Source organism: Talaromyces rugulosus, chromosome II, assembly GCF_013368755.1.
Source record: "Talaromyces rugulosus chromosome II, complete sequence".
Taxonomy (NCBI): domain Eukaryota; kingdom Fungi; phylum Ascomycota; class Eurotiomycetes; order Eurotiales; family Trichocomaceae; genus Talaromyces; species Talaromyces rugulosus.
The window spans coordinates 1,314,963-1,342,612 of record NC_049562.1 but is presented as its reverse complement, the minus strand read 5'-3'; the positions used below and the strand labels follow the sequence as shown (position 1 = coordinate 1,342,612).

The following is a 27,650-nucleotide window of genomic DNA, read 5'->3' as shown; positions in this document are numbered from 1 at the left end:
GTGATAAAAAACCGTAACGTGACCAATTTCAATACGTCGCCAAATTTCCGCAACGTATCAAAATCTTGATATACATCGAACTTTGCAACCATTCTGTAACTATATGATAAAACTAGGAAATAAGCAAAGATACATGTATTATTATGGCTTCATAAAACCTCATGATTCTGAACCGTTTATTAGGAAAATCTGGTATTCAAAGGCGCCCTATGTCTTCGACAGGGCCTTCTTCAACAATTGTCCCCCTACCAAACATGCAAGACTGCGAATGCTTGTCCTGTGATCAAGGAGGGTTGTAAAGGGAACATCAGATCGAAATGTGCGGAACATGGCTCCGCGGAACTCTGCCGCTAACATTGAATCCATACCGAAATCCGATAGTTGTTTATCCGTAGTCAATTGTTCTGTGGGCACAAGGAGAAGTGCACTAATCTTAACGGATACAACATTTTGCACAGCTTCAATAAGACCTTCGCTAGGTTGAGGATTGTTGTTGCTATCATTGTCACTCTTGCTAGTAGAAGCAGATATCTGCACATCAAGAGCTGTCGAAACAGGTTTCAATAAGTCGGTGTTACCGTTTGATTTGTTTTGGTTTTTTCCCTCGCCGCCACTGTTTTTAGCCATTTCAATAAGCGTGGTATAGCCGCCTGCAATAATAGCTGTGTGAGGATCATCCAAAACTTGTGTGGGCCGTTCCCATCCCATGGCAAGAATCTTCTGAAGTCCCAGGGCTTCAAGACCAGTCAGGATTTGAGCTTCAGAGATATAATCAGCAGGAAGGTCAGAACTATTCCTTGCACTAGTGTTGACTAGGTCAGGGGAGAGGGCAATGTCCACTATTTGAAGAAGTTCATCCTCATTAATGGGATGCACGCCCTTACGAAGCAACAAGGCTTCGATTTCTGGATGTTCATGAAGATAGCCAACTTCTGAGATCATACCGAGGCCAAGTGCAGTAGCAGGAAGACCATTTCTTCGGCGGTACCGAGCAAAAGCATCGAGGAAGGCATTAGCAGCACAGTAATTGCTTTCTGTCGCAGTACCGAGAGATCCAGCGATAGAAGAAGTCATCAGGAAGAAATCAAGGTCATTGGAGCGATTAGAAAGGGCATTGTGGAGATTCCAGGCTCCTTGAACTTTTCCATCAATGCCTGCACGCCACCCTCTGCTTGTCAATTCGTTGATAAGAGCGAGCTAAAAGTGTTAGCCGAGATAGTAACCAAAAAAAATAAGGGGTGGTATTCTTACATCTAGCCCCATCGCAGCGTGAACAACTCCCCCAATTGAATCTTGGATCTGTGCCACCGCTGCATTCACATCGGCCGCATCACTGACATCTCCCCGGATAACAGTGGTCTCGGCACCCCTCACCTTGAGTTCATTGATGAGCTTCCTTGCAGGTCCCCTGTCAGCGCCTGAGCGACCTAAGAAGACAAATTTTCGAGCCCCACGGTCGAACATCCACTTTGACAAACTTCTACCTAGACCACCAAGACATCCAATCAATATATACGCCTTATCTGGACTCAAAATTGTTTTGAATTTAATGGGAACAACCTATATCAAATTATATTAGTCGAAGAAAAGGAACACATTTCAATCTCTTTTATAAGTAATACTTACAGATAGTGAAGACTGTTGGTTACTAAATGAGACCACAACTTTACCAATTCGGCTTCCAAGGGAAAAGTATCGAAATGCTTGAGTAACCTCAGATACATCGAAAACTTTGAGGGGATTGACTGCTTTGATTTTGCCTTGGCGGTAGTATTGCATGGCTTTTGTCAAGAGGCTAATATAAAGTGAAGGAAGTTAGCGTGCGTGTCCTTCACAGGATGAGAAAAAGAGAAAAGTCTTCATACCTTGACCATATATTATGGTGTTTTTCATTCTTTGACCAGAACATATCTGACAGGTCAAAAGCAGTGAAAGTTGTTCCACGCGCAAAGATACCCATGTCCAACTTGCCGTTGCTCACAATATCATACTTGCCGACTTCGACAAATCGACCAAACTCAGCGCAAACACTCCAACTATCATGCAGTAGATCACCAGTTAGGCAGTTCAGAACCACATCCACTCCGTGACCACCAGTAGTCTTGAGAATACCAGGCAAGAATGTAGAATCTCGAGAGCTGAAAATGTGGTCTTCTTCAATCCCAAAATTCTTTATTAAAAAGTCTCTCTTCTCTTGTGTGCCAACAGTCGCAAATATCTATATATCATTAGTTTAAATAGATGAAAAGGTTTCGACATTTTAAGTGACTCACTTCAGCACCTATTAACTTGGCAATCTGAATGGCTGCTATACCCAGTCCGCCTGTAGCGGAATGAACGAGGACGGACTAAGAGGTTTGGTCAATCAGTACGCCAAAGAAGCATTACAAGGTATAAAATATTTAGCTTACCTCTCCTGGCCGTAGCTGGGCACTCTGTTGTAGCGCGTATATAGCGGTTCCAAATACCACGGGGATGGTAGAACAAATCTAAGATATTCTGGGTTAGAAACGGAGCTTAGATAGTAAATCGGAAAGAAAATCGGGATTGATTTTACTTCGAAGTCCTCGTCATCTAGTAAAAGGCAACATGCCCACTCAGGCACACATTCGAAAATGCCGAAATGCGAAGGTGCCATCACTACTACCCTATCTCCAGGTTTAAATTGGGACTCGGAGGAGCTAACACGGTGTACAAATCCAGTAAATTCGAGAGAACATGTTGACTCCTTAGTGTCGACTCTGCGATGAAGTGCATACATGTCCTGCACGTGTTATTAGCAACCAAACTCGGTGACAAATTTCAATTTGTGAAGAAACCAGAAAACATACCTTGGCGTTTAAACCGACTGCCTGTACTTTTACTTCAACATAACCCGGTGCAACTTGGCTGTCTTTGCTTATGAATTGCTTGAAATGAAGTGAATCCAACTGCCCAGGGCGTTGTATGTCAAGTTGACAATGTCCGGCCTCGTTCAGAGGGATCGCCACAGTATCTGCATTCTGTCCTCGTCGAAAACGCTCGTTCATGGATTCATCTGGCACAAACCTACAGCTATATAAAACACCGTCATGTTGAAGGAACTCGAATTCCGGCTTTGTAGCGTGTATTCCTTGATGTATGACGCTTATGGTGTTGGCGGCGCAGGTATCCAGGCTTTCAATCTCCATATCGAAATCAATCAGAAACATGTTAGTTGATGGTTGTTCTAGTTTTAACGTTCTAGCGAAACCCGATGTCAAGCCGAAGGATGGGTTCTTTGCTTTGAAAAGCGCTCCGCCAGTAAGCCAAACTATGATAGAAGCATTATTGGTTATGGCTTTTATCCTCTCAATGTCATCCTCATTCGGTGTCTCAAAAACAGACTGTTCCAATTCGATGGTTGAGATGATGATGCACCCAGTAGGAATTATACTTGCATACAAATCTTCGAAATCAATGCGATCTATGCTTTGTCCAAAATATTCAGAGAGCATATTTTGCAGGATAGGGTTAATTTCATGCGTATTGTTACGTTCCACCTGTGAATTGTGCCACAAGGCCAATGGTTAGCATTATCCGTTTTCGCCTATAACAATCTCAAGAGCCTTACAATTATTACACTTTGTCTCTCTTGGCTGTGGACTCGAGTGACCGTTTCTATCGAGCGAGCGATGGCCACGTGTCGACCCTGAGATTCACGTGGAACCGTAGAAACGACAGAAAACTTTGCCATATCAGCAGTATGCTCATCAGATCCACTGGACACGAAAACTATAGTCGCCTCAGGTGTCAACAGCCTCATGGTCCGTTCTGTTAAAATATCCGAGATCTTCAATCCTGGTGTCATCTGTCAAATACGGACCGTCAGTGCACTATTCTGAGATTCCGTTTCTGTAAAGGATAGCTAACAGGAGGAATTATTAAGGCATCAAAAGCCGCATCACTTTTGATTTCACTCTTTTGTGTCTCCCACTGTTCAAGCTCACTGATATCCTGGACCTTGCCGCCCAGAATTCTCCCATCGTCAGCTAATTCCGCTTTATCATATGTGCGGAAGTGTCTGAGACTAGAGTCTGCACGAAGAAGGTCAAGTAGTAGCGCAGAGTAACGGATATCGCCAGTGCCCAACTCAAGGATACGTAGCCGTGGGTTCGAGTGCGAAAGTAAGTCTATCGTCCCTGCAAATTGACCTAGATCAGAGTTAATTTTGCAGAGCGGATTCTCATCTAGAGATTTAGCAAAGCGGTCAATGTAAGAGGTTAGCTGTGCAGAGCTTCCAGGCTTTAAAGTCGTGATATGAGGCTTCCACAAGACCCGCAAGACAGGGTGTCGCTTTTCATCGAATAGGCCTGTCTCTACATTGCTCTCCCCATATGCTACCATACGAATATCATTAATGCGGACGAGGACGGTTTCAGAAGAACTCCTCAACTCGGCATTGACATTTACCACACCAAAACCAACGTTAGTGGAATCTGCATAGATAGTGCATGGACCTTGATAATCGGTGGCCGACGGCATGATTATATCCACACTACCTATTGAGACTGGTACCTTTGCTTTCAATCTTGAGACGGAACCACCTGCCGACGCGATAATAGATGTTTGTAATAACGCGTCTAGTGTGATTGGGTGTATGAGATAGTTGGGTTCTTGGTCTCTGAGGCCGTCTGGGAGCAAATCTGTCTCGGAAATTGTCTGGGACAGTATTTTGGCTCCATCGTTGTAGATTTTGGATAAAGATTGAAAATGGAGTCCGAACCGTAGTCCCTCTTTGGTAAGTCTATCATACCAAGTTCGCGTGGCTTGCTCTTCCATTGATTCGACCGATAATCCTTCGAATTTTGGACTAGGAAAACAGTTCTCAAGTCGAATTGCTATCTGGCCGTTTGCGTGGATTGTAGATACATTATCAGCGACTGAGCTTATTTCAAACGACCACCATTTTTCAGAATTTGAAACGCTGGATATTTGTGCAGGTCGTAAATCTGTGAAAAGGTCGACATCTGTGTCCTCATTCAGAACCAGGACATTGGAGATATGAACTTGACGGAATGTGACGCCCTGAATTCCGGATCGATTAGACTGCTGTAGCTGAAATAGTGCTTCCGTGGCCAGTGCCAGATATCCTGCTCCAGGGAAGACAGTGCTACTGCCTAGCTTATGGTCATCAAGCCAAGGAACATCCTTTGTATTGAGTACGGCCCTCCATTGAGAGCTTTGCTCGCTGATCCCCGGTACTAATGAGCCGAGCAATTCGTGATTTCCGTGCTTTTGCTGACGGTATCCCGAGCTGACACGTGATTCATGATATAATATGCCTTTGTGATTCCAATTGTAAGTTGGAAGATCATGGATTAACTTGCACCTGGTGGTAAAACCGTCGTGGGTATCCTTCATAGAACAAACTCTATTGGCCTTGTTCAAAGTCACTGGTTGCTGATGTAGATATAGCTGGCCACATAGTCGAAGCATGGTCTGTTCGGCATCCTTTCCTCGAATTATAGTCGGTGAATACACATAGGGACCCTTCCCCTCATCCATGGACTCGTGTACTTCGTTGATTGGTTGTTGAAGCGCTGAATGGGGTCCAATCTCGATTAGATGATATGAGTTTTCCATAAGCTTTTGGAGACCGTCGCTGAATAGAACAGGCGATTCAAGGTTTATTCTCCAGTATCCAGGGGTGTCGACGAGATTTTCTGCCGCAGGATAACCCCCTGTTACAGTAGAAAACATTTTTTGGTTTAAGCATCTAGACTTAGCGGTCGTTGGTCTTTTGGAATAAACCGACTCGACAAGGTCTTCGTACTCTTGGCTGACAACTTGCATGTGGTCAGAATGATAGGCTTTCAGATCAGTCTTGAGCTTTCGGGCAAATATGTCTTTGTTTTGAAGACTTTCAGTGAACGAATTAATTGCGGAGGCATCTCCACTGATCGTCGAACTCCGCGGAGAGTTGACACAAGCCACTCGGATCTGCCCTTGCAATCCCAAACTTGCAATTTCTTGCTCGGACTCCGTTCTACCCAAGCCCACGGCTGCCATAGAGCCCTCCTTTTCTATCTTAGAAACTGTCATTCCTCGGTAATAAGCAATTGCAATGGCTTCTGCTGCAGTCAAGTATCCAACTGCAAATGCGGCACAAATTTCACCTGTAATACCAATGCTTAGTCAGGACCTTTCTCTACCATGCAAAACGGTCAAGGTTCATGCGATCAAAATACCAGAAGAGTGACCAATAACGACTTCAGGAACTATATTCCAATCCTGCAAAAGCTCGACCAATGCAATCTGTATAGCAGTGCATACAGTCTGAGAACGCGAGGCTTTGCCCATCAGGCTACTGCTTGCGGGCTCCAGGATTGATTCTGTGGCGTTTGTTAGCTAGGAATGAGAACCAGGGGACAAATATGCCGTGAGCACATATTTGGGTATTCATGAGGTCATACCTTCAATTGTCCACGACGGACCATGGGCTAGCTGCTTGAGATGAAAGTCCAAGCACTGAATAGTGCGTCTATAAACGGGAAATGAAGTGAAAAGTTCACGTCCCATATTCGGCCATTGTGCACCCTGACCTGTAAAAACAAACGCAATTGGAAGTCGAATATGACGGTTGTTTGGGTCTAACATTTGTAGGTTTTCGGGTCTTAGATCATGGTCGGCATCGCCGTTCTCTATAAGCAAGTAGCCGCGGTCCGCGAGTTTGGAACGGTGGGATGCTAGAGTAAACGCGAGATCAAGAACGGCTTGCCTGTCCAACTGAATCAATCCCAGGCTTGTGACAGTCTCCATTAGACTCTGTTTGCCATGTGCTGAAAATGTGAGCAGCGTATATTTTCCAATGCGACTCGGCGAAATTGGATGGCTATTATTGTGAGAAAGCGAAGTATACGGTCTGGCTGAGTCAATGATGGCATGAGCATTAGCCCCACCGAAGCCTATTGAGTTCACACTTGCTCTTTGGATGACTGTAGGTGGCCATGATGTAGGTTCAGTTGGAACTTGGAAGTTTCGTTCAACTAGTTTCAAGTTCGGGTTAATATGCTTGATACCAATTGTCGGAGGTATAATATTCCTTTCTAGTGCCAGTGTAACTTTGATAATGCTAGCCAGTCCACTAGCAGCTTCGCTATGACCTAAATTCGGTTTAACGGAGCCTATACTGATCGGCGAATCGGTTTTATGATTGAAAACTCGTGACAGAGCCTCAACCTCAACAGGATCCCCGACGGTCGTCCCGGTTCCATGAGTCTAGAAATGTCAGTCGGCTGCGTCTGAAAATCCCTAATTTAAATCATACCTCAATGTAGTCCGTTTCAGTTGTTGGCAAGCCAGCCATGGCATATGCCTTGCGAATCACTGCTTCTTGTCCGGAAACACTGGGGTAAGCGATTCCATCCGTATGCCCATTGCTACACAACTGTTAATGTTTGATATTCTAGAAATACAAGGAACAAAACAAAATATAAACTCGAAAGCAAAAGAAAATCTGACCTGTTCAATGCAGTGCTGCGAATGATAGAGCGAATGTGGTCCCCGTCCCTGATTGCGTCACTCAGTCGCTTTATGTAGAGCGCAGCGACACCTTCTCCTCGTCCATAGCCATCTGCGGCGGTATCAAAGGTGTGAGAAGTTCCAGTTGGCGAAATAAAGCCACCCTTGATCATTAGAAGATGGAACTCTGGTGACTGTATAAAATTAGCCCCTGCCACGACAGCAGATTTGCATTCACCCATATGCAACGCAGAACATGCCGAATGCAGAGCATATAACGACGATGAGCAAGCTGTATCAAGAACAACACTTGGTCCTTTTAAATTGTACGCATGACTAATTCGATTGGCAAGGAAGTTAGACCCCAAGCCTGTTGCGCTATATCGATGAAATTGTTGAGGGTCTTTGAATTGCATTACGAGAAAGTCGATGATACAGTTGGCAACATAGCAACCCACATCTTCTCCCGAGAGCATTTCCAGTGTCTCCCCAGCACTTTCAAAGCATTCGAAACACACTTCAAGAAGCTGACGCTGCTGGGGGTCCATATAAGTAGCTTCCATGTTATTGACCCCGAAGAACGTATTGTCGAAGGACCGAACATCATCCTGAATGAAAAACCCGCCTGTTTTATTTTCTTCTACAGAATTGGTTGCATCAGGATGGTGGAAAAGTGAAGTTTCAAACCGCGAACTTGGAACCTGACAATAGCCAGAACGTCCTTTCAACAGGAGGTCCCATAGCTTAGATGTTGATGTAGCGCCACCGGGCAGGCGACAACCTAGGAGAAAGGTATTAGCCTGTGAATCCAATTTTTTAAAGTATACATACCCATCCCAATTATTGCAATTGGCTCATAATTGCTGTGGTTGCCATTTGTGGCCAATTCGGCATGGGTATCTAAACTGCCCATGTTTTTCTTGGTTTATAAGAGACTAAGGAGCAGAATAAATAAATATTTGGAATTGAGGAATTCAGATGTCACGTTGAACTGTTTCTCCCTGTCATGACCAGACAGAAATGAACTTTATATACTGATAAACAAATACCTAATCAAGTACGAGGACTGAATGAATGGGCAGGCCTGCTAAAAATAATAAATGGGGCCAGGCAGTAGCTTCCTTTCGGCCATTATAAGCCGTTCCAATATCAATAATAACCGCGTGTGCCGCACTAGCTTTCGGGAAGGTTGACATAGATGTGAGGTAATTTGTTATCGAGATACTTCAGTGTTTTATGCCCTGGGTAGAGCTTTTCCAAGCCCTAAATCGAAACTTTTGAAACCCTGTATAACTAGCTGGAATAAAGGTGGAAAGCGTTGAAGGAAACATCTAATAATCGCTCCTTTCCTCCTCTCCCCTCCTCCGGTGATGTCAACCCCCAAGGCTGGGCAAGGGGAAACTATTAGAATATAGGCTATTTCCAGAACTAGGTGTAAAATATTAGCAGTGTTGTAATGGGGCCAAAGTATAACACTGTAGATCACCAACTGCATCTTAGCGGTATTAATCAGTACTGGTAGTAGTAGCCTAGGTCCACTCCCATGGATCATTAACCCAGTATTCAGGCTTTTTTTTTTTCATCTACGAATATTACTATATAAAATCTAAGAATATATGCCATAAGTAGTTTCGCACTTCAAAATTTCAATACTAATCAAAGGTCACCTTGCCACTTGGAGCTGTTTTAAGGCTTCGTCTCCATCGTCTTACAACTATTCAAACCAGTATCACTGGCTAGTTAGCCCTGAATTCAATTATAGGTATTATAGGTACTACAGCATTAAAAGAAACTTCCAGTCCTCACGTAAAAACGATTCATGAGCCAATTGCATGTTGTCAACGGTGCATTAAGATGTTTATTGGAGAAAGACATCACGTTCTCAAAGGCGACAACCACTTTTCTCTACCGCAGAATTAAGATTGATGGTTTCCAAAAACATCTTTGCCGCTTTTATCGCTCGAGAAACCTCATCATCTAAAGCAAAGGCACCCCCAACAACGAATATATTATGCGGCATATCCTTCATATCATGTAGATCAATGGTAGATCCGGCCTTTCTCATTTCTTCGACCCACCTCGTGATGGCGGGGTAGAATACCTCAGCAGCACCTGCCTGGACCCATACTGGAACAGGGCTCTTAAACGAGTGCAACCCAGGGCTGATAAACTCCTCGGTGGGAGAAACCCCTACTGGGGTAAATGTCGTCGCTCCCCAACCAAGACATTCCTCGGTCAAGTAATCTCTTTCGTTCTTATCATTGATTCGTATTCCCTCTGGTGTTAGGTCAAGCCAAGGACTATACAAGAGGAGTGCTCGCGGAAGGGGTAATCCCAATTCGGGGTTCACCATCAAATGCCGCAGAAGGAGAATTGCCAGATGAGCTCCTGCAGAGTCGCCGGAAAGTATTATCTGCGATGGCGAATTCTTTCTGTTCTTGATCAGGTAGTCATATGCAGTAATAGCGTCCTGTAACTGGGCTGGGTAACTGCTTCGGGGGCCTGAAGATAGTCGATATGTAGGACACAAAACTGCATCTGCTAGCTGCATTTCACACAGCTTTTTCGGTCCATACTGCATTGAATCATCTCGTGGCGAGTTCAAAACATAGGCTCCCCCATGAAAATGTAAGACAACGCGGCTATCTGGAGTTTTCGATATTGATTCTGCGTGAGTGATACTCGGTAACCAAACAGCATCGGTAACTGTTGGCTGAATATCGGGGTTCGACAAAAGGTTCTTGTAAACTGCCGAATCCGCTGGTTCAATTTCAACCAGCACATCTTTCGCTGTCTCGATATTGAGCGGTAGGCGATAACGAACGGCGCCACAGAATTGCATAACCAACCGGTATATCGTATTCCATAACGCTGTTTTGTACGACCATGATGGTACCGGCCGTAGATAGGGAAAACTATAAAGCAATGAACAAAAAAATACTTCCACTAAGGAAGTCACCAGGAAGTATATCGTGTAGAGAAATTTCCATGGTTGATGCGCGGTTGTTGGCTTCCTAGAATCCCACGTATCAGCCATCGTCGTTCACGATTCCTCGAAATTGCCGATGCTCTCAGAGTTGTCTTAAGTGGGAAGAGAAGATGAGGGGGGGGAATGTTGGAAGCAAGGTGAACATAAAAAAGTAGAAGGCTAGAGGCAGCAACAAAGGGCAGTCGAGCCAGCAACTAGGGAAGTCCAAGGAACAATGAACAAGGACCAAGGTGGGACAGGACCATCCTTGCATGAACCAACACACCAGCGGTTTGGGGTTGCATATAATCATTATTAATCCTTGTATCGGTAGCAATATCTATCCTAGCTGTTTTGCGCCTTTCAACTAGCTGTTCTATTAGTTGCATAGTATTGCAGTAGCTTAAAAGGTGTCGGTCATCAAATCTCACTAATCCCAGTACAATCTAGGGTCAATTTACCAAGGCTGGGGATCAACTGGTCTATGTCACATATGACATTATTAAGGAAAATTCTAAGTAGAAAGAAATAAGCGGGCTTAGTAAAGATAATAAATTAGATCTGCTTGCACCTTTACAAGGATTGTTCCCTTGATGCCTAGGTGAGATCCCCTCGGAAAGTGACACAAAGGGTTTGCGACAAGCTAGCGGATTAAATCTAAGACGGGCTCAACGAACCCTATTATACTGGTAGTTTTATTAATTCGGACTGTATTCTCTGTAATTACCTATTCATCCATCGTATTCCAATCAGTGGATCAGGTCGTCACAATCAAGTCTATTTGATACCGTACGGAGTAGCATAAATGTGGAGAAATCATCATGTTAAGTTATCGTGAACTTTTACAAAAATTTACACTAACTAGGAACCTAGAGGCGTTGGCCCCACAAGACGGTCAGACCGGATACTACCTATCTAATATCAGTGCTAATATTATTGTTAGATGTACTCCGTATATAAGGTATACTTGCGAGCATTCCATAATTAGAATACAATTATATGGCGCTACGCGCGCCCGGAGGTTACAGAGTCTGGAGGAGTGGAGCACATTTAAGCTAGCTAGTAATTTATTATTTGCCTCGCTATGTATACCTAAATGTAGCCATTTATTCTAAAAAGAAATTGTAAACCTGAACAAGACTCAAGCCCGAAATGGCATACAGAATCGTCGATGTGTAACTGGTAACTTCGATTTCTCTAAAACTTTCCTGATAACTTTTACTATTATTCATTGCCCTCCTTCCACGAACTCGTGCTCCAATCTCTCGTCACTGTGACTCCCTTACTATCACTACCGTTGTATTCGTGCATCGTTCTATTATTTTCTATTACCGTAGTCGTTTGTGGTATTGGCTCCATGGTAAATTCCTCGCTTCCTTCGATATCAGACAACCTTTCAAAGTCGGGCCTACGCCGTCTATGGGTCGGAGCTTTTCCCGTTCCAGAAAGTGCAGTCCTGTCATCCCCAGAGAAGCCTGTGGAACCACCCAATTTCGTTGAGCGTATGCCAAACTGCTTCAATACAGCAGAGACCGCTTTTAGATAAATCGGACGCATGAGGGGCATACAGGAGCTAGCGACGGCGGTGAGAAGCTCAACGCTAGTCCAGATAGCCAGGGTAGACATTGTCCCTAAATTACAGACGCTGTTGTCAGTTTGTATATTCACCAGGGCCGTGTCCAATATAGGCCAAAATTGCAGAACTGACATGTGATATCGGCGAGGTCGACTTGAAAAAGGGTCGTGAAACGGATAATGCTAGCAATCATGACACTGGAGTAAACCTGTTAGCTCATTTCCTTTTCTTTTCCTTTTTTCCTTGTTGGCAAATTTTCATATCTGCCAGCATTAAGCATAATTTATGAAAATAAAATCCCACGTACAAACTTCCCAGCAAGAATACCATCCCAACAGCAATTTTCGACCGCATGTCGATTTGCAGTTTCCACACCTTCAATTGAGGTAGGCATAATATCATTAAATCTGTTATTAGATTTGGCATCCATGTGCCAATGTAATAATGCTGCGTATTGATGCACTTTGCTGTGGGTAGAAGCGAAAATGTCCAGAAGGCGTGGACGGGACTGCAGGTAAATATGCCGACGAAAGAACCCGCAATGGCCCAGATAATGATAATGGCCATTATAATACTGCATAAAATATTATATGTTTTCCCCCCAAATAGTCTGCGGTAGAATAACAGAAATGATATCTTGATACAGGCCAGCGAAGTAAGATACAAGACTTCGATCGCGATAAGGGCCTATAATACACTGGTTAGAATAGAACTCCTTCATAAAATAAAACTCAGAGATCTGACTAACCTTCAAGCAGTTTGAGGGGCCGTGAAGCTCCGGGTCTGTTAGGGCAATCTTTGCCATGTGCTGGCCGAGTCCTTGTGAACAAGCTATTTATACCACTTCCAATCAGATGATAGAACCTAGAAAGAACGAATGATTCAAGGAACTAACCATAGATAATCAAGGCGCTATATCCCCAGGAGCAAATCATCCCTGCTAAGAGTGTGTAGTCGGCCATATCCAGAGACTGCTTCATCATCCGACGTGACCAAATACGACCCGCATAAAACAAAGCTGAGATGACAATACATGCTATAACTGAAACAAGTATTCCATGGGACTTATCAGCATTAAAGTCCTCGGAGGACATACTGGAAGCCATAATGATAGTACCTCGCGTCGCAAGGACGACTGAGTAATGTCGTTTCCCGGATGTCCGTCAAGGCGTAGATCGATAATCAAAAAGCCCCCTCAAGCAATGAGGCATATGTAAAAGCTGCAGCACTAGAAGCTAGTCTCAGGACGAACGGTCCTGCGTAATTGTCACAACCTGTGGCTCTGAGGTGTAACTCCCATGTTTTGTTCGGATCAGAAAAATTGGATGAATTATTAAACAAAAGAACAACCGTACTGTACTAAGTATTACTAACATGTACGAAAATTGTACACATACGCTATAAGAGATCACCCTCATTGTATGCATGAATGGCCCCAGTCATTATCTTTTCCATAGCTGGTGCTTGGGGCGGCCGATCACAATAAGACGCATGCCTCGTATATTTTCAAGTTTTCAGATACCCTGTAATTAACTTTTCAATGCCCCTGGTGTACGGCCCCAAGCCCCAAGCGTTTGGTATCGAGAGGGGAAACTTTTCGATATTCTCCGAAGTACTTGGCAGCGCACTAATGTTAACTACCATTGGAGAGAGTGAATATACTCTCATTGGGTACTGCGATTGCACACCCATTCGATATATAGCGTTCTTTGTTGGGACCAGGGATCTACAAATGGCCCCGATGTTAACCTCAATTAGAGTGTCTGTCATGGATGGCACGGGCCGCCGAGCCGCCGATCAACTTAGGGTCCCTTGGAATAAATACATTGACAATACAAATTGATGGCTTTTAAATGTTTCCAACCTGGGGTCAATTTAGGAAGGAGCATCCGGCCCCATAATGACTGCCCAGTATATTTCCCCATCATTTATTTTCGATTAATCTGTCGGCCGAAGAATTTCTATAGGTAAATTCTATTTTATTTTTAATTCATGTTAATGAAGACGGTATTGGGTTGTGATATGCAAGCCACATCACATGAGGGGTAGCTACATATTCGATTATGGCCTGGTACTTCAATGTTGCATGCGTTTACAAACCGAGATTCCCAATTAGAATTCGGCTTGGCCTTGACAACATCCTTGTTTATGTAGATCATTTGAAGCCGATCAAGACGTATGTGGGGTCTTGATTAAAATGTGTCGTTTTTAGCGCAAAGCCACGTAACTTTCAGGGTCTCCGAGATCCCCCCGGGAAATTTTACCAAAAAAATTTTCGTTCGTTTATGTACATATCCCTGTATACCCCAACTTTGTCGAATTTCTACCTATATTTAGTGGAAGACCCCCGATCAAGCAGTCGTTTTAACTGAAAGGACGTCTTTTTGTATGTTATTAGAACCTGAAAATCTCTTTCTCAATAATATAAGATGGGCGCGATCGTTGGGGCCTTCTATAATTAGAGTGCTTATACTAGTCAAGACTCAAGCCCCACCTATATGGAAGTGGACAGGAAGATGTCGTTTGTTATGAGGCTCTGCGATTTTACTTACTGTAAACCAAACACTAATTAAGTCATTTCTGTTCAAAATTCAACTATTCGCTTTGAACTGGTGAAAATAACGCTCCTTAAATATAAGTATAACGGGGCATTCTAGTATATGATTATGGTGGCCATCAACCCTTACTATCCACAAAATTATGGGGATTGATGTGCACACCCCCATTTAACCTAAATCATCTTAGGCCTGAAATCATATTTCCTAGTAAAAATTTGAACTTTTAACAGTTTTAATCGCATGTCTGATTTGGGAAATACACTTTGTCTTTCTATAATATTATTTACGGCCAAGATTTTTATGAAAATAAATATATAAAGTGAAAAAGATAGTATTAGTTAACTCAACCTAAACCTACTAGAATCTCCCCCTAGCTCTGGGGGATACATGTAAGGAAGCGGCTAACATAAATCCAAATTAACGTTCTTAATTAGCCCTATATTACCTGTTTTTTGGTGTTGAATTGGTGCAGAAACTAGTGTAAAAGCAAAATTAAAAATCTTTTTCTAAAAATATGTACTCACTGTCTGTGAAGCTATATTGAAGTAGGATTTCACAGGTAATAGCTCTAGTAAAGCTAAGAAGCTAAATTGGCCACTATCTCATAATTGGATAGCTGCGCGCGATCAAAAACACTAAGAATTTACTAGGAAATTTGATTTCAGGTCTACAGCAATTTGGTTAGATGGGAGTGTGCGCATCAATCCCTATAAGAAACCTTGGAGCTCACTATACCCCAGGTGAGTTCACGGTAACCCCCAATATTTTAAAACATATGCAGTAAAGCCTTGGCCGTAAACATGTACTGGTAAGCCGATTGTGACGGCTGAGGCTATCCCCAAGGGTAAGGGCTAACTCAGAGCCTAGAAGGAGCCTCAGGCAGATAGGGGCCCCCGGGCAGGGAGTGTAACAACCCTAACCCGCGGTGCCAGATCTAGGAATAGCCTCACGCCAGAGCTACAAAGGGTCAAGCCTGTTACATAAACCCACAAGATAAAACCTTCCCGCGCGTCCTGACAGATAGATTCCTTTCCCATGCTTGTTGTCTTAGAGAACCGCACCCCTAGATAGAAATCAAGCGTCTTCGGAAAGGCACGTCACACGATTTCCGGAATGACTGTACTCTTTAAACTTTGTTAAAAGTTTACATTAACTGGAGACTAAGGATCTACAAAGGCCTTAGTTAGAGTGGAGCCCTGTCGCTGATCAGCCATTTTTACGTGAGTAGGGATGGAAAGACCGCTAATCCAAACAAGTTGTAGACCCGGAATCAAATTTCCTCGAAAATTCTTGGTGTTTTTGATCCTCAATCACCACTTTACAGCTGCCAATCTATACCTCACCCCCGTACTTAGGGTTAAGCAGTGCTTGGGTTCCCTAGAATAAACACATTGACAATACAAATTGATGGTTTTTAAAGGTTTCCGACCTGGGAATTGACTAACAAAAACAATGAGAATGTACTAGAAATTTGATTTCAGGACTATAACTTTAATAAATCGGATATGCTGCGCATTATAGAAACATATAACCCAGGTCAATTTAGGAAAGAGCATCTATGACTGCCCAGTATATTTTCCCCATCATCTATTCCCGATAAGCATCTGCCGGCCGAAGACTTTCCATGGGGAAATTCTATTTTATTTTGAATACATGTTATTTTATGACGGTGCGAAGACGGTTGGTGTCTGGAATTACTAAATGAATCTTATGGAACCCACCAGGAGGCGACTCAGTACCGAGAGGCAATACAAATATGAGGCAGAAATAGTATATATTTCTATTCAAAATAAACCGCTTGAGGTGTTCCTCAATCCTGGGTCACTTAAGCATAATCTAGAGGGCTTCATGATTTCCTGATTGGATTGTGAAATGTAGACCACATCACACGAGGGTAGCTACAAATATTATGGCCATGCGTTTCCAAACCGAGATTCCCAATCAGGATTCCCTAGGCCTTGCACGTTGTCTTGACAACATCCATGTTGTTTATGTAGATTATTCGACGTATGTGGGTCTTGGAATTACAAATGTGTTTGACGGTCATTTTTAGCGTAAACTACTGGTTGTTGCCTAGACATGAGTCATAGACCATGTAAATTTCAGGGTCTACGAGATTCCCCCGGAAACTTTACAAAAACAAATTTTTGGTCGTTAGTTGCTACCTATATTTAGTAGAAGAAACCGATCAAGCAGTTAGATTTTAACTGCAAGGACGTTAATTGGGGGAATGTGCGCATCAATCCCAATTAGAAAGAAGGAACTATGCCACAGATGAGTTTACGGTAACCCTCAATATTTTAAAATGCCTGCACTAAAGCCTTGGCGATAGGGTCCATAATCATGTACTGGTCAAGCTGATTCGAGAATTACTGTACTCTTTAGGTTTTGGCTCATACCAAGAAATAAGAACACCCTTATGCAAAGCGAAATGCCGATCTGGGCAAGGCTGGAGAGCAAAAGTCACTAGGACATATCCTTTTAATTAAATTTGCAAAAACTTCTACACAAATAGTTCAGTACTTGGCCTTATCCTGCTCATGCGCCATATCTTTATTGTTGATTGGCTGGAACACCCAGGATCTCTCAATCTTGCGGTCGACGTGCAAGATTTCCATGGGATCCATATTCCTCGTATTAAGGCCGAACTCAGCTGCACCACCGTCTGGCGTCTTTTCTTCAAATGGCCACCAATAGCATCTACGTTCAGGCAAAGAATTTCAGATTGAGATCCACAAACGATGGGCTGATCGAGACTTACACGCATCCGCAACTCTCACAGAAATTGAATGACTTCTCTTTATCTCCCCAAACGTACTGAGAGAGTTTGGCGCCTTCTTTCAGGTCAAATTTGACTTCATTCACTTTGTAGTACCCCCAAGCGGCTGCGTAGCGCCGACAGATTGTACATTGACATTCGTTGATTTCCTCTGGTAGACGAGGCACGATCACGGTGACGGCGCCACAATGGCAGGTGGATTTGAGGGATTTGTCCGCCATCTTAATCGAAAGGTCAGACCGTGGAACAAAAAGGTTTGAGTTGGGCACAGGAACTGGGGTTCTAGTGATTCTTTCAAGAGAAGGATATTTTATTCAATGTTGTTCAAAGTTGAGGAAACGGGAAGGCGTTGGCAGCTTCTCGATTTTCATGGGGTGAACTGGTAGACCAACCTAGCACTATTCCTAAAACGCGTGTTTATCATTGTACCGTTTTCTAGTTAATCCTTATCTTATTCTAATTAATAATATAAAATTAATAATTGCTATATATATTTTACTGATACATAAGCTTTCTTATATTTTATAATATAATAATATAACAGCATATATCAAGATAACACACTAATAAAACTAATAAATCGTATGCTGCTACATGCGCATCACTCATTGTTCCCATCTCCGTACACTGCAAAGAATTCCATAGTTAGATTCACGCTCCCTGCTTCCATCATTACAAAACACATATTCTACACCGATCATAAGTTGGGGAGCTAGTGTATCGCATCGGCCTCTGTGTCCTTCCCTTGCTTGCGAAGGGTTTCTGCGAGATTGTGCATGCTGGTGAGCGTAGAAGGGTGATCCTTCCCAAGCACAATCTTGCGGAGCTGCAGTGTCCGCCTTTGAATTCCCTCGGCCGCAGCGTACTTACCCTGCTGGTACAGCGATAATGCAAGGTTATTCATACTGTTGAGTGTAGAAGGGTGATTATTCCCAAGCGCCGCGCTTCCAAGTTCTATTGCCTGCCGGTGCATCACCTCTGCCTCTGAGTTCTTGCCCTGCCCGCGAAGCGATAACGCAAGGTTATTCATACTTTCCAGCGTGTATAGATGATCCTTCCCAAATAGTGCTTCCCTCAGCCGCAGCGTCTTCTGATGCATCGACTCAGCCTCCAAGTTTTTGCCCTGCCCGCGAAGGCTTTCTGCGAGGTCGTTCATGCTCCCGAACGTGTCTGGGTGTTCTTTCCCAAGCAATGTCTCCTTGAGCTGCAGTGTCTGCCGTTGAATTGCCTCAGCCTCGGAGTACTTGCCCTGTTTGAGAAGCGATGCTGCAAGGTTCATCATGCTCTCAAGTGTAGAAGGATCATCTTTTCCAAACCTAATCACGCGGAGACTAAGCGCCTTCTGGTGTATCTCCTCAGCTACTGCATATTTACCCTGTAGATGAATGGATAGTGCAAGGTCATTCATGCTCTTAAGCGTGTCTGGGTGTCCTTTCCCAAGAAATATCTCCCTACACTGCAGTGCCCGCCGGTGCATCTCCTCAGCTACTGCATACTTGCCCTGTAGGCGAAGCGATAGTGCAAGGCTGTTCATGCTATTAAACGTGTCCGGGTGATCCTTCCCAAGAACTGTCTCTCTGTACTGTAGTACCCGCCGGTTCATCGCCTCAGCTTCTGCGTACTTGCCTATAATTCGAGAGGCCTCTCCTAAGTTGTGTAGTAAGCTCAACGGTAGGTCCTTCATTTCACCAAAGGTCTTTTCAAACATATTAATAACACATTGCACATGGGGAAGATATGTCATCCATATATCTCTATTCCCATGCTGTGGCCATGGGAAGACATTCGTGATCTGGTTCAAGGTCTTCTCGTTCCAACTTTTCCATTGGTTCTTAAGCTTTAACCAATTTTGCATCGCTATGTGAACTAATTGATGCATATCATATGATGCCCCACTGAGGCGTTCTTTAATAAATCCAAAGGCTTTCAAGGTGCCGAATGCCTCTGTTTTGTCGTATTTAGAAGCTGGAGGCAAGAGGTCCCGGGGAAAGTCTTGCTCTCTGATACAAGAAATAAAAGCCATATAGTCTGCTGCCAAGGGATCCCGAACTTGAATAAGCTCAAATGAGATAAGCCACGTAGTAGCCACTGGGTTCTTCATATCTGGATATCTCCTTATATTCTCGAAGTTTTTGCTTAGTAACTTGACGATATTATCATTGCTCTCTTCATAGACTTCGAGATACTCCACGATAGTGCACATCTTAGCGTTTAGGTATGCAGCTACTTGCATAATTGCAAGTGGAAGATTGACAAGATATTTTAGCAGTGTGGTTACACTATCTTTATCTTTGATCAGTTGTTGGTTTTGAAGACTTCGTTGAAGAAGTTCTCTTGATTCTCCGTCGTCCATTTCTTCCACGTTAATCGCATTTGAGCAAGCGTATTTTGTGGCAGCACCACGATCCCGAGTCGTGAATAGGATCGCGCCAAGGGGACTGGATGGAAGATATTTTGATAATGCACTAAATCCATTATCATCATTGCCAGAATAAAATATTTTGTAGTCATTCGCGCCATCCACAATCATGAGCCATTTCCCTGTAATGTCTTGGCACAGCCGGGTTTTGACTAGTTGTTTGACATCTGCTTTGTCATTCTCAAGTCCAGGAATCTTCAATTGCTGTGCAATATCGCGATAGGAATTATCGAAACTTGTTGTGTCGCTTGCCCGGACCCAAAATACGGAACACCCGGGAAGAACCTCTTGAATTTGAAAAGCACACTCCAAGGCAATCTGTGTCTTCCCAACTCCGCCAAGGCCGACTAGAGCTACACGTTGGCAGTCCTCCCCAGAGTCATCATCGTGCAAAATATTGATCAGTTGCTTTAACTGAGGTTGACGGCCAACAAAGCCCCGGTTGCGGCCAAAAGGTAGCAATCTCAGTGGCTTAGGGGGGGCTACTTTCAGAGTTAGCTATAGTTCGCAGAAGTTATATCACACAATACATAAAATCTCCTAGGCACCCGATATCTCATAAACATTTGAAATATGTAACAATAATACCGTTTCCTTTAGAACAACAAAGACAAGATATGCGATATGCAGGTCAATATCTACCTAAAAAAAAATCTACTTACAAGGCGTCTTGATCACTTCTTGCTCATAGATAAACCCCAGAAGCACCGTTGCAAATGCTGCAGCGGTAGCCGCAGCATATGGTTGCCATAATTTGTTCTTGTGCGAATCAGCGTAGTCGCAAATACCTCTAACCACAAGGCAGGGGAAAGAATCCATCAACCCGGCAGCCTCCATCTCGAAACAGATCACTCCTTCGTCCTCAGCTATCTTATCCCTAGTAGCGCCATGTTTTATCATCTCGTTCCCCGATGCGATGTTCCCGTAGTGTATTCTCGGAGTAAGGTCATTGCGATCCGGTCTCTGTACAATTGATTCTGCATCACAGCCGTCGCACGTCTCGTCGCCCTCGTGCTCATAATCAGCCTTGAATAGGAGGTCTTTCTCTATACCCGGGTGCCGATAATATTTAGCCATTTGCGGCTTCTTCCGAATCATCTGAGAAATGGGCTCTTCCATATTAACACCGTCAGTAATATCAGATACCTTCAGTGCCTGCAGCGCCTGCAGTAACGCCTGGGGTGGTTTATCCAGGCAGCCAATTCGCTGAAATTTTCCATCCATTCCCAGCTTTCCAAAGTCCCATTGTACGACTCCACCATGAGTGCCTGTTGGTTCGCTGACAACGACGTCTCCAAGACGAATATCATGTTTTTTGCTCCAGACGCCACCTCCAACACCGACCATGAGCCCGAATTTTATTGGGAAGCTGCGTTGCATATTTTTGGCAACAATGGCAGCAGGAACATTTCCGATCATACCGGCTGGGAGGCAAGCAACAACAACATTGTGAACTCCAATTCGACCCAGTGTATATTCGTTCTCGTCGCCCTTATCCTTCCGTTTAGGATGAGTTTCATCTAGCATTGCCACAATAGCAGCTTTTTCAACTGCTAAGGCGCAGATAATTCCGATTTGGTAGTCCTCGTGTACTCGGTCGAGATTAGCCATCGCGGCATCGACAGGCTGTTGCTCGCAAGACCGCAGGGGATGTCAGAACGCTCATCTGAGAGTTTTTCCTTTGTATTTCAGACCACTTGCTAACTAGCGGCGATGACGGTGTCGATGACGGTGTTCGATTATTCACAGAATGAAGTGTATCCTTTAGAATTATGCTTGTCAGTGTTCTACTCTGCCAACTCTCCTTGGTAAGTCGGTGCCCGATGAACGGTGGGGCGGCTAGGGCTAGCTAGTCTGACCATTCGGAGGTTACGGAATCAACCTAATACAGTGGGTGACCCACTTGTTCTTCACTAAGAACTTTACTAAGCCTTAAGACCAATACTAGAGACTTTTAGCAAACGACAGCTAAATATTAAATAACCAGACTAGAAATAGATTTAATTTTTTTCTAATAGATAATATTATAAAGTTTAAATAAATGTTTAGAGTATATATAACTACTAATGAGATAATATTAAATTAGTGCTGCTATTACTAAAAATACTATTTTTAATAATCTTTTTCAGTGGTCTTAGCACCTAAAGGTACATGCTATCTGTTAAAGAACTATAGAATATATATAGATTCTGCTATCTTGGGTTGCTTAGTGCGTGCGACTGAGTGGCTTGGTGGCCAATGGGGGAGACGATCCGTGCATGAACTATTGACTCAAGTCTCAACAGTACTCGGTTTTCTACGTGTAATTCTTAGTAAATGCTACCCTTCCATATGCTAAGAATTATCACAGGTTTAATACATGTCAAAACTATCCCATTGATACTTGAATAATCGGCTAAGGTTAGGTCATATATCTGCTACATCTAGTATAACCTCATTAAAGAGACGTTCAAGTGAAGTATGCTTTCTTGCTAGAGTCAAGAGGAAATATTGCTACTTTCGTTCTTGTCGCCAGCTACAAGTGCATCCCAAAGACCGGGAAATTCTCGGAATTTCCGAATATGATGCAACGAGTCAGGTATAACGCCTTGCACCATGGCCCCTCGACCAACCAGCCACTGCGCGATCTGAAGTCTGCCAGAATCGAGAATGTCACCGCACCGATTGCCATACCAATGACTCGTATCCAGCGCGAGGTGAAGCGCAGTCGGACCATACGAGCTGCCAGAGTCTACACCCGTGCTGGCATGAATATCGACACCCTGTTCAAGCAGCAGCTGTACAATACCTGCCAGACCACTCATGGCAGCAAGGTGAAGCGGTTGTCCGGTCCAGGGAGTACCTTGATAGATCCCTTGAGGTCTGATATGCGGTTCATTCCATTCTACAGTTGCAACGTGTACGTCTGCCCCTGCTTCGATGAGGATTTCGGCAATCCTCGCGTGGCCTCGGTAGCATGCTAGATGAACCGGACGCCAACCGCATTTGTTTTCTTTCTCTATATCAGCGCCGTGGTCGAGAAGCAAGGAAACAATCTCCCTTTCTCCTTGTTCGGCTGCATAACCGAGTAGGGTATAGTGCTTGCCACCTTTATGTATCGTTGAATTTGAATTGCCACCAAAGTTCAGAAGAGACGAGACCATGTCAATGTTTCCATCCAGAACGGCTACGTCGAGCATATTATGCGCATTGGTCGAATTATCGTCCTTGCTAATTACTTTCTGCATTTCCTTAGAGGACGACTTTGTACTCTGTTCAAGCAGTAAGTAACTCAGCACAGAATTCTGCTTGGCAAATCCAGCGCAATGGACTGCGAGCCATCCAGTGCTATCTACAATATCGGTTTTGGCACCACATGATACAAGGGCAGTCACTAATGCGATATTTCCTTGCTGAGCGACCAGATGTAATAGAGTGCGTCCATCGCTGTTTGTACGATTGATTACCTTCGCCTTTTGCAGAGATCGACACACGCGCATGACTGGGTCACTCTCATGGGATACTTCATTTAAATGGTTTGACCAATGACCTTTTCTTGGATGTGCCACAGAATAGTCCAACAAGTAGTCGAGATGGACAGACTGCCCAGAAATTACTAATGCGAGAATGGGGTCAAAAGTCTTTGACAGTGTTGTATAGACATCCGAGCCCGCATCAAGAAGGGCTTGGATAGCAGTTTCCGAGCCACACTTAGTTGCCACAGCCACCAAGGGGGTTTCTTCATTTTGGCGAAAGTTAACGTCCGCACCAGCTGAAGCCAGCTCTTCCAGACTTCTTTTGAAATCTGACATCACGTCTTTGCCCTCCGCGGGGTTTGTGATGGTATCCGGTGTTGTTTGAGCCACGAATGAATTCACTAGGTCATAGATTGCACCGGGTGAAGGACGTGCACCGTGGAGGATGAGTAGACTTTTCATACTCGGCTCAGCGCTCTTGATAGCATGAGTCAGAATCGGAGTCAGATTTAAATGTGTGGGAAATGTAGCTCCTAGTTCCAATAGTACTTGAACCAATGTCCAACTACCAGCTTTTAGTGCCATGGTCAGAGGAGTCAGTCCTTCCTCGAATCCTTTTGCTCGCTTCAACGTTCTGTGAAACGATTCAAAACCATGTTCAACTTCGTAGAAATACATTAAATTCTTTTTCCGACTACTACGTGTGTCTTGGATGGCGGACGTCGCAGGCACCGGTTGGTTTAATATATCGGCTTGACCATTTTCACACTTGCCATTCAGAAGAAGACACACGATCGCCTTCAAATCATGCCCGTCAAGACCGTCTTCTTGGCGCACCGCCAGAAGATGCAGTGGCATGCTCCCATTGCAGTCCACCGCATCAACCGGACATCCTGCGTCGATCAGCAACTTGACCCATGGTAGGTGCGGTCGTAGCATTGCATAATGCAGCGCTGTTCTCCCCGAAGGATCCTTCAGACCCGGATCCGCGCCCTTAGAAAGGAGCAATTGGGTGATTTGCGTGATTAATTCAAATCCTGATGGCTGTGTTTGAAATCGTTCAGTCCCATAGTGTTCACGTTGGACAAATCCACTGGCCAGTATCAAGGCTGTAGATCCAATGTCGTTGCACTCAATGCTGTAGTTAACCATTTCGATATCAACTTTGTCCACGCGGATGGAGTCAAAGTCACGCGTGACAGGCTTGTTTACATCTGCTCCTCCATCGAGAAGTGCGCCGACAGTTTCAACAAAGCCGTCCATGATGGCGTCGTGTAGCGGAGTCCGTCCATAGTGGTCTGTGGCATTTGGATTGGCGCCATTCTCCAACAAGCATTGCACATATCTGGGATCCTGTCGACGAGCAGCCATAAACAGTGCTCTATTGTTTTCCATGTCCGCTCCCGCTTTGACCAAAAGCTCCACTGATGATAGTTGCTGGTCACGAATGGCCGATATTAGGAGGGAGGACTTCCAATTATTGGGGCCAGATTCCCGCTTTTCCAAGCTATTCTCGATCCGTATAGTACCATGATATTGCCAATCACGTCCATTGATGCGTTCACCCTTTGTCATAGTTCTCCATAGATTGAATGACACAGGAACATCGAAGCTTTCTCGTTTCCAGATCTCGTTAAATCCAGCATCTGTTATCGTTCCACGTGACGTCTGAAGATGATTCGTTAGGGCCGTGAAGATATCGTAATCCTGGTCTCCGGCAACTACATCTAATGGAGAGGTGGTATTGGCGTATGCTTCGATTTCTTTCATAGTCATCCTATGGAATAATGGCTTGGGTGACTGGGACTCCAAGTGGTGGTCGAGGAGTTTCTTTGCTAACTCGGTATGTCCGCCTGAAATGGCCCAGTGCAAGGCCGTCCATCCGAGCGTACTTCGAGCGAGATGATCCGCGCCATTGCAGAGTAGAAGATGCACCATGAGGTTACTCCCTACAAATGCACTCCAAAACAATGGGCTCCATCCTTGGTTATCCTGGGCATTAACGTCTGCTCCGCGGCTCAAAAGAAGCTCTGCCACGCCCAGCCTATTGTTAGCACATGCCCAATGGAGAGGTGTCCATTTATGCGAGTCAACGGGGGATGGAGGTGCACCAGCTTCCAGAATCTTGCCTGTAATTCGAGTCAAGCCCCAATAAGCTGCCAGATGCAGCGCATGCGAATTTATAGGCAGGGATTGAAACAATTCTTCCGCGGTCCCCGTGGAGGCATACTCCCGGCGGAATTGGAGAGCCTGAAATGCACTGTCACTGAGCCGCGAGTCATCCAAAAGCTCCAGAATCAGCGACTCCAGCTCCTTTTCACAGTCCCCCGATATGACGTGATGTCCCCAATACTTGGAAGAGTATTCCAGAAAAGGAAGCGAATCGACTCGGTTGAGCATTTCGGCCGCGCTTGCACAGGGCCCCCCTCCCAGGGGCTTCAACGATAGATACCGGAGACAAGTTTGAGCAATATCAATGTGTGACTGCCTCTTCGGCAATAAGTTATGGAGAAGCTCGTAGGCAAAAACATGGACCAGACCGACTGTGTTATCATCCTTGTTGAGAATAACTAGCCCAGCACAAACCTGATGGAGGATATCAGCGCTCGGCATGTTGTCCGGATGTAGCTCCTCGCCATCTTCGACGGCAAATGCAGTCACAACTTCGTTCATTTTTAGCCTTCGTTCTGCAAGCATTATCCAGCTCAGTAAGCGTCGAGCCAGAGTTCTCCGTGCCAATGGCTGGGCATCTATCCGCTGCAGTGTCGCTTCGAGGGCCTGCTGTAGACCCTGTGGTGGCCTCTCAAGTGCTTTGCGTATCTGATAGATGGTCACAAGGTCCAATAACTCATCGAGCAGCAGTCGGGTGAGGAGGAATCTGTGAACAGTCAGGGTTTCTATCCTAGTAAAATAAGGGCTCCGACACCCTACATGTTCCCGGTTTTGGACACAATGTCATCAATTAAGCTGCTATCTTTAGCGGCTTCTTCGACAAAGTCACTATCCTGCAATCGCATATTGACATATAGCCTCAGATCGTGTTCTGTAGGTTTAATATTTAGCCGAAGAGTCGTGCTCATCTTCCTTCGGATCTGAGGTAAATCTCGGCTGGTAACCATTATGCGCATTTTTGATTTCGCAAGCTCAAGAATATGCTCAAGTAGTTCATTTAGTGTTTTCAACTCGTCCACACCATCCACCACCAAGTAAATTGATTGCACTGATGCGGCCAGAGCAAGCAATTGCACTACTTTATTTGCATTCTGTAGCGCACTCGGGTCACCACATGCCCCTTTGAGCGTGGATAGCATCTTTTCACTTCCTTGATCGACGATCTGTCGAAGCAGATACTGCAGGATATCTTTCGTTGTCACTTGATTCCGTGAAGAAAAGTCGCAGAAGAAGTATATGACTAGGGAGTCATGCTCTCGTTTTTCCAACAAGTGGTCGATCATCACTGAGCTACGGGTTATTTAGATCATTTCGCAACACAAAAAACGCAGTATCCCAACTGCAGAGGAAACCTACGCAAGGAAACTCTTTCCTACTCCGGCTATAGTCATGATTAGCGACGTAAAGCTCAAAAAAATGTATTAAAGACCAAGTGCTTACGTTGACCGTAACACCACAGAAGCTCTGTTGATTTGCTTAGCCATGCCTGAACAGCAACAGTGCCTAGGAGCCAACGCCCCGTTCCTGAACAAGGAGATGGCTTCTGTCGAAGTGGGATACTGGGCGTGGGAACCCATGTTAACAGCAAATTTCGATCTTGCTCTGGACTCACTAATCAGCATATGATGGATCCGATCGATTGGGCTCACCTACCATAATGTATCGATGAAATTTTTTGATACGTTGCGGTCGAAGTAATACTAGTTCATGTATTAGTATACTGCATTCCACAGATAATAAACCCTGAGGAATCTATACAGTATACAAGATGACAGGTAATCTGTGAAGAGCGCCTGAAATTTCTGTAGCATGTCGATATGCGGTCTCTATTCGCGGTCCTGAAAGGGTCTTAGAAACTTGGACTTTCGTCGTTCAAGCTCAAGATATAACTGCGAAAGTTCCTTATGACAACCTATCAACGCATCTTCATTCAAACTTGGCGGGCGAACCGGTAGCAGGCCCGTTGACTCGGATACTGCAATAGCCTGCTCGACGCGATACAGAACCTCGATCAGCGAGGAGACTTGCTGAAGATATTGCTTCTGTGTTTTCGGTGCATTTTTGACCTGACGGGCGTAACTGTAGCTCAGTCCGGCGATTTTTGCGGAGAGCTCTATCAAAGCGACGATGCTGGATACCAATCCCACGACTTCCGCCATGGTATCCGTACTTAGTTAGTATAATAACTATGGATGTTAAGTAGTTAAGTGATACTACTCCAATAAGCTGCGCGCGGGAGTA

At 44.5% G+C, this 27,650-nt stretch overlaps 6 protein-coding genes across 6 annotated transcripts; all 6 read right to left on the bottom strand.

The window, feature by feature from the left end:
- Positions 1 to 207: 207 nt before the first annotated feature.
- Positions 208 to 8,395, bottom strand: TRUGW13939_02921 (uncharacterized protein; the record flags this gene model as incomplete). The annotated part of the gene is made up of 15 exons (XM_035486108.1): positions 208 to 1,197; positions 1,252 to 1,560; positions 1,627 to 1,795; positions 1,866 to 2,218; positions 2,274 to 2,348; positions 2,412 to 2,489; positions 2,558 to 2,764; positions 2,832 to 3,521; positions 3,593 to 3,829; positions 3,892 to 6,137; positions 6,210 to 6,353; positions 6,435 to 7,239; positions 7,289 to 7,400; positions 7,483 to 8,263; positions 8,314 to 8,395. The coding sequence occupies 15 exons, from the start codon at positions 8,393 to 8,395 to the stop codon at positions 208 to 210; spliced, it is 7,278 nt and encodes a 2,425-aa protein (XP_035342001.1).
- A 969-nt stretch (positions 8,396 to 9,364) lies between these two features.
- Positions 9,365 to 10,324, bottom strand: TRUGW13939_02920 (uncharacterized protein; the record flags this gene model as incomplete). Its single annotated transcript, XM_035486107.1, has 1 exon — positions 9,365 to 10,324. One exon carries the CDS (start codon positions 10,322 to 10,324, stop codon positions 9,365 to 9,367), a length of 960 nt encoding a protein of 319 aa, XP_035342000.1.
- A 1,350-nt stretch (positions 10,325 to 11,674) lies between these two features.
- TRUGW13939_02919 (uncharacterized protein) lies at positions 11,675 to 12,831 on the bottom strand (the record flags this gene model as incomplete). Its single annotated transcript, XM_035486106.1, has 4 exons — positions 11,675 to 12,081; positions 12,159 to 12,223; positions 12,334 to 12,713; positions 12,775 to 12,831. The coding sequence occupies 4 exons, from the start codon at positions 12,829 to 12,831 to the stop codon at positions 11,675 to 11,677; spliced, it is 909 nt and encodes a 302-aa protein (XP_035341999.1).
- Positions 12,832 to 17,100: 4,269 nt separating this feature from the next.
- On the bottom strand, positions 17,101 to 17,584 carry TRUGW13939_02918 (uncharacterized protein; the record flags this gene model as incomplete). The annotated part of the gene is made up of 2 exons (XM_035486105.1): positions 17,101 to 17,284; positions 17,346 to 17,584. The coding sequence occupies 2 exons, from the start codon at positions 17,582 to 17,584 to the stop codon at positions 17,101 to 17,103; spliced, it is 423 nt and encodes a 140-aa protein (XP_035341998.1).
- A 491-nt stretch (positions 17,585 to 18,075) lies between these two features.
- TRUGW13939_02917 (uncharacterized protein) lies at positions 18,076 to 21,393 on the bottom strand (the record flags this gene model as incomplete). Its single annotated transcript, XM_035486104.1, has 2 exons — positions 18,076 to 20,264; positions 20,445 to 21,393. 2 exons carry the CDS (start codon positions 21,391 to 21,393, stop codon positions 18,076 to 18,078), a joined length of 3,138 nt encoding a protein of 1,045 aa, XP_035341997.1.
- Positions 21,394 to 22,259: 866 nt separating this feature from the next.
- On the bottom strand, positions 22,260 to 27,568 carry TRUGW13939_02916 (uncharacterized protein; the record flags this gene model as incomplete). The annotated part of the gene is made up of 6 exons (XM_035486103.1): positions 22,260 to 26,115; positions 26,169 to 26,699; positions 26,766 to 26,790; positions 26,850 to 27,011; positions 27,063 to 27,109; positions 27,330 to 27,568. 6 exons carry the CDS (start codon positions 27,566 to 27,568, stop codon positions 22,260 to 22,262), a joined length of 4,860 nt encoding a protein of 1,619 aa, XP_035341996.1.
- Positions 27,569 to 27,650: the final 82 nt, after the last annotated feature.